At 37.4% G+C, this 4429-nt stretch overlaps 1 protein-coding gene across 2 annotated transcripts; it reads right to left on the bottom strand.

Annotated features, from left to right (window-relative positions):
- Positions 1-583: 583 nt before the first annotated feature.
- Positions 584-4429, bottom strand: LOC107904263 (patatin-like protein 6). 2 transcript variants are annotated; one of them, XM_041114632.1, is made up of 4 exons: positions 4151-4429; positions 2806-4064; positions 1376-1709; positions 584-909 (listed from the first exon to the last, which is right to left on the bottom strand). In XM_041114632.1, the coding sequence occupies exons 2-3, from the start codon at positions 3907-3909 to the stop codon at positions 1440-1442; spliced, it is 1374 nt and encodes a 457-aa protein (XP_040970566.1). In that variant the 5' UTR covers positions 3910-4064; positions 4151-4429; the 3' UTR covers positions 584-909; positions 1376-1439. The 2 variants fall into 2 exon arrangements, with proteins under 2 accessions (XP_040970566.1, XP_040970565.1); XM_041114631.1 differs by having other exon boundaries at positions 1379-1709.

The following is a 4429-nucleotide window of genomic DNA, read 5'->3' as shown; positions in this document are numbered from 1 at the left end:
CTGTCTTTTTCCTTTTCCTTTTCCCTTTCTCTTTCTCTTTCTTTTTCATATTTATTTTAAAAAATTAATTATTTAAGAGGGTTTTGAGTTTTGTTGTTTGAATCAGATTAGACCGAAAATTTACTAAAATATTGGTTTCGAGAAAGACATTAAGTGGATTGACCTGAAAATTGTTACGGACTAGATGATTGGCTGGTCAAATCAATTTTTTTTAATTTTTATAATTTATTCAATAGATTCCAATGAACCCGTCAAAACGATCGTACCAATCAAATCGATAGACTAGTTATGAAAATTGTAAATTAAAATTGTGAAAATTATGGTATAAATGAAATTTGTGAATATTTATATTGTTTATCAAACCAAACCAACTAATCAGGCTAATTGGATCGATAATCGATCGGAGTATTCGTCCGAAATAAGAGGTAAAATTAGTTGACTAGTAAACCAACCAAACCAACGATCAAGCCAATTAAACTGATTTTATCTATTTTTAAATATTTATTTATTTTTAATAATTTGTAGAACAGAGTAGGAATAGATATAAGAAATACCATATGTAGTAAATACATAGATTGCCATGTCTAGTAAAGAACTTTGGCTTATATTCATGGCTTTTGATTACAAGACAAGATAATCGACCTTCATATTTTTGCCCCTTGAGAATATACATAAAGGAAAGAAAAAGAAAAAGAAAAGTAGGTAATATATAATTTTTTGCAATTTAGTTTCACACCATTGCTGCTAGTTTTAACAACTGTTGAAGGGTTTTGATTGGGAGAAAAAATAGGATGGGAGTGGACAACATCATCCAAACTATCTTCGAAACCCTTTTTAATGTGTTTTTTCTTCTTTAATTCAATTCCATGGTTTCATTAAAAGGTGCTATCTTTCTTCTTCTTCTTCTTCCTGCATTTCAAAAACAAAATATGAATGTCAGTAGACAGATAACATTACCCATTAGTACGAATGTCGGTAGACAGATAACATTAAGAGCTGTCTTCCCTTATATTAATATATATATATACAAAGGTATATTCAGAAATAAAGATGGTATTTTTGAGTGACATAAAGAAAATGACAATACAAGGCTACAAGCACAAGAATTTTGACGATTTCTTGGGGTTAGTTGGAAAAAGTAAGGTAGAAACAGCTATTTCTCAACAAAATAGTTGGAAAATTAATTAAGAATGATTTTGTTTGTTTGGTGTGAAATTAGGGTTTTCAATATCAATTGAAAAGGACATTCCATGGAGTTGAAAAAGGTAAGTTTGGATTTGGAAGAGTGGGTCAAAATGGATGACATTTGTAAAAGGAACCAAAAAGAAAAAGCTTTATAACATTAAAAATATTACTAGTGTGGAAGAAAAAGACATACCTTTGTGAGTTGTTTTTGGGTTTCAAGAAATGGCACAAACTGTGTTGGTTGAGAGAGAAACCTAGTTGATCTTAGGGCTGGGTTGCTTGAAAGCAACAGTGGGAGCAATTCTGCAACTCCTCCTCTGATGTTCCAAAACAAGTTCACCGGCAAACCAATCTAATTTCTCCATATTGCTTTCTTCACTAATCCTTTTACCTCCAAACAGAATTGATTCAACGTTTTTTTGCTTCAGCATTTCCTCACCTATCTCCATCAGCAATTTAACATTGCTGGGGCTAGGGTCTGTATCTACATTTGGACCACACCTTCCTAAACTGGACCCATTTGCCTGTCACCCAAAAATTGAAATAAATGATCCTATGCTCAAATTACAGTGAAAAACCTGAATATTATAACAAAAGCATGTTTCCAGTCATTGTGTCCACCATTTAAACACTTTCAGTGTACTATCATATAAAGCAACGTGCAAAGAGATGACCTCTAAGTACTCCTGCACACCAATATTTGGTTTAATGAGTAGCTGCATGTATTCTACCCTAAAAGACCGGCACCATACTCGGATTGAGTATCAGATACAGCATCCTATCTCGGTAAATTTATTGGACAGAGTCGATGAAAATGAGGACCGTCATGAGACAAATTGTGATTCATAACTACTAAACAGGAGAGAGAAAGCATTACTATAATAAGCCTAATAAAAAAAGCTAAGCTAATTATAAAAGGAATCCTCTTTGACACCCTTTGCCTAATATATGGACATGGATATCGAATTGCTTAATGATGTCCCACACTCTTTACCAAGGCAACATATCCCCCACAGCATCAACTGAAAGTTGTTTTTAAGACCACCTAAAAACATTCCCATGGTATTCAAGAACTTGGAGACCATTGAATTACGTAAGGAATCCTCTTTGACCAAAAGAACCAGAGGAAAACTGACAATTTTGACCAAAAGAAATAAAGTTGAAGCAAACACCATGAATTGGTCTTGCTTCTAGGAGTTGCAAAAGTCATCATGTGCCACCCACATCCACCGTGCTAGTGAAACCAAGCGGCACCTATCAAAGGCTGAGGCATCATATCATATTTTACCCATAGGCCAAAATTAGGCATAGATTTCAATGCCCTCAACCATACACTACTAAAACAGCAATAAAAAAGAATATTTGGGAAAACCCCAAAGCATCAATGACCCCATTGTCCCTTATTCTAGAATGCCACTCTGCAAAAGACAAGACCCTTAACTCCTACCAGCCTGTCTTTCATTGTCCCTTTTGCATTGCCAATGACAAATAACACAACTTGTTAAAGACAGTCAGTCACAAATATTTCAATTGTCTGCATTCTATCATCAAAATCGTATACCTGAATCTCATAACACAAACAAAAGATCCAACATGTTTAGTGTCCATGAAATATGTTACCTGAATTCTTACGTAATTACTGCTTCTGCATTGTTGAAAGGCCATGGCGACGGTTTGATCCACCGAGTCGGCTGAACCGTCGCCGGATATACGAGTCATCGGTTTAGCCCAATCCTTGAGCCTCCAATTCCTGACTTGCTCATATTCATAGCTAACCTCAAGGAGCTGACCCGTCCCCAATGACAGCACCAACAAATCCTCAACCCCTCTAACGAAAGGAAACTCCTGTTTATTATGTAACACATGCGTAATGGCTGCAACGGTCGGGTTGCTCATTGCCAACCCACCATCGACCGCCACACACTTGGTTTGACCGTCAACGGATTGCATCAATACCGGTCCGGATAAGCCCGGTTCAGCCGAGGTTGCCCGACAAACCTCCCATAATGGGAAGTCGAAACTATCCGTCTCCAAAGCATCGGCCCTCGAAAACAAAAAAGGCGCCGTACTGGAAAGATCATAACACGGAATCAAAACCGGCTTTAGTGTATCTTTCAACGTCAAACTCCTTCTACCCGCCGTGAACGCCTCCTTCATGACCTTCTCCATACCGTTCGAACTTGACCCGGTCGAACCGTTTTTCAAAATCTTCTTTAGAATACCGCCGTTTTTACCCGCACCGGACCGGTAGATCCTCTTCCCATTATCAGCAAGGAACCGCCACGTCTCCTCGGCGGTGAAAATCGGTTGGTTGTTATCTCTGGTGGCAAAAAGCATGGCGGTGAAGATACCACCGACACTTGAACCCGCGGCGACGTCGAAATAATCGGCGATTCGAGCGTTTGGATTACCCGACTTGGATTTCAAGGCTTTTTCAAGATAAGCCAACGCTTTCCCGCAAAGAATTCCTTTCATGCCACCGCTATCAATACTCAAAATACAGATTTTACCCCTCTGGTTCTTTATAGCTGGCAAGGAATTCTCGTCACCCGGTTGAACCATCGGTTCCGAAGCCGGGGGAGAGATCGGTTTGGGAATCCATAGCTTCTGATTGTCATCGTACCCAAACAAAAATTTGCTTTCCAGTATAGAAAAGATTTCATAACTCAACTTATCCGTATCGATGCTCGGTTCTTGCATCTCTGATGGAGTATTAGACGACATTATCAAACACTAACACCCAAAATCAAAAACCAAAGAAAAACAAACAAAAAACTTTCTTTTTATCAAATGAATGTTCTCTGCATACTCTCAAATGGGGTTTTCCCCCTTTCTACGAAACAGGGTTTTTTCATACATTCCACCACATGGAAATTTCTCTGCAAAATGGAAAATTTTCAGTTTAGCTTCAAAACAACAACAACAACAAAAAACAACATAAATGAAGAGTTTCCCAAGGTATCACCTTATTTGAGAAGAATGTTCAACCAACATTTATCAGATTCTAAAATGAAAAATCACTCTTCATTTCTCAATCATTATCATAATTAAAAAAAAATCAAATTCTTCTTCAGGTTCACGCCGTTCGCCCACCCTATCTATCTTTCAATTAGTCTTCTGGTTTCTGGTTAATTAACCATCAAAAAGCAACAATACCCCGGGAGAAAGACAAAGAAAAGAAGCCAGAATGAGAAGGAAAGAACAACAACAAGAAACAGCAGTCTTAATTTAGTTTTGAAATAAA

The sequence above is a fragment of the Gossypium hirsutum genome, chromosome A05 (assembly GCF_007990345.1).
Source record: "Gossypium hirsutum isolate 1008001.06 chromosome A05, Gossypium_hirsutum_v2.1, whole genome shotgun sequence".
In the NCBI taxonomy this organism is placed as follows: Eukaryota; Viridiplantae; Streptophyta; class Magnoliopsida; order Malvales; family Malvaceae; genus Gossypium; species Gossypium hirsutum.
The sequence above is the reverse complement of the archived record's forward strand: the minus strand, read 5'-3'. Positions and strand labels throughout refer to the sequence as shown.

Excerpts from the sequence above, each read along its gene's own strand:
- LOC107904263 (XM_041114632.1), bottom strand. The coding sequence starts at position 3,909 with ATGTCGTCTAATACTCCATCAGAGATGCAAGAACCGAGCATCGATACG. Across the intron at positions 1,710-2,805 it reads GTAATTACGTAAGAATTCAG|GCAAATGGGTCCAGTTTAGG; the intron begins GTAACATATTTC and ends TTTGGGTGACAG.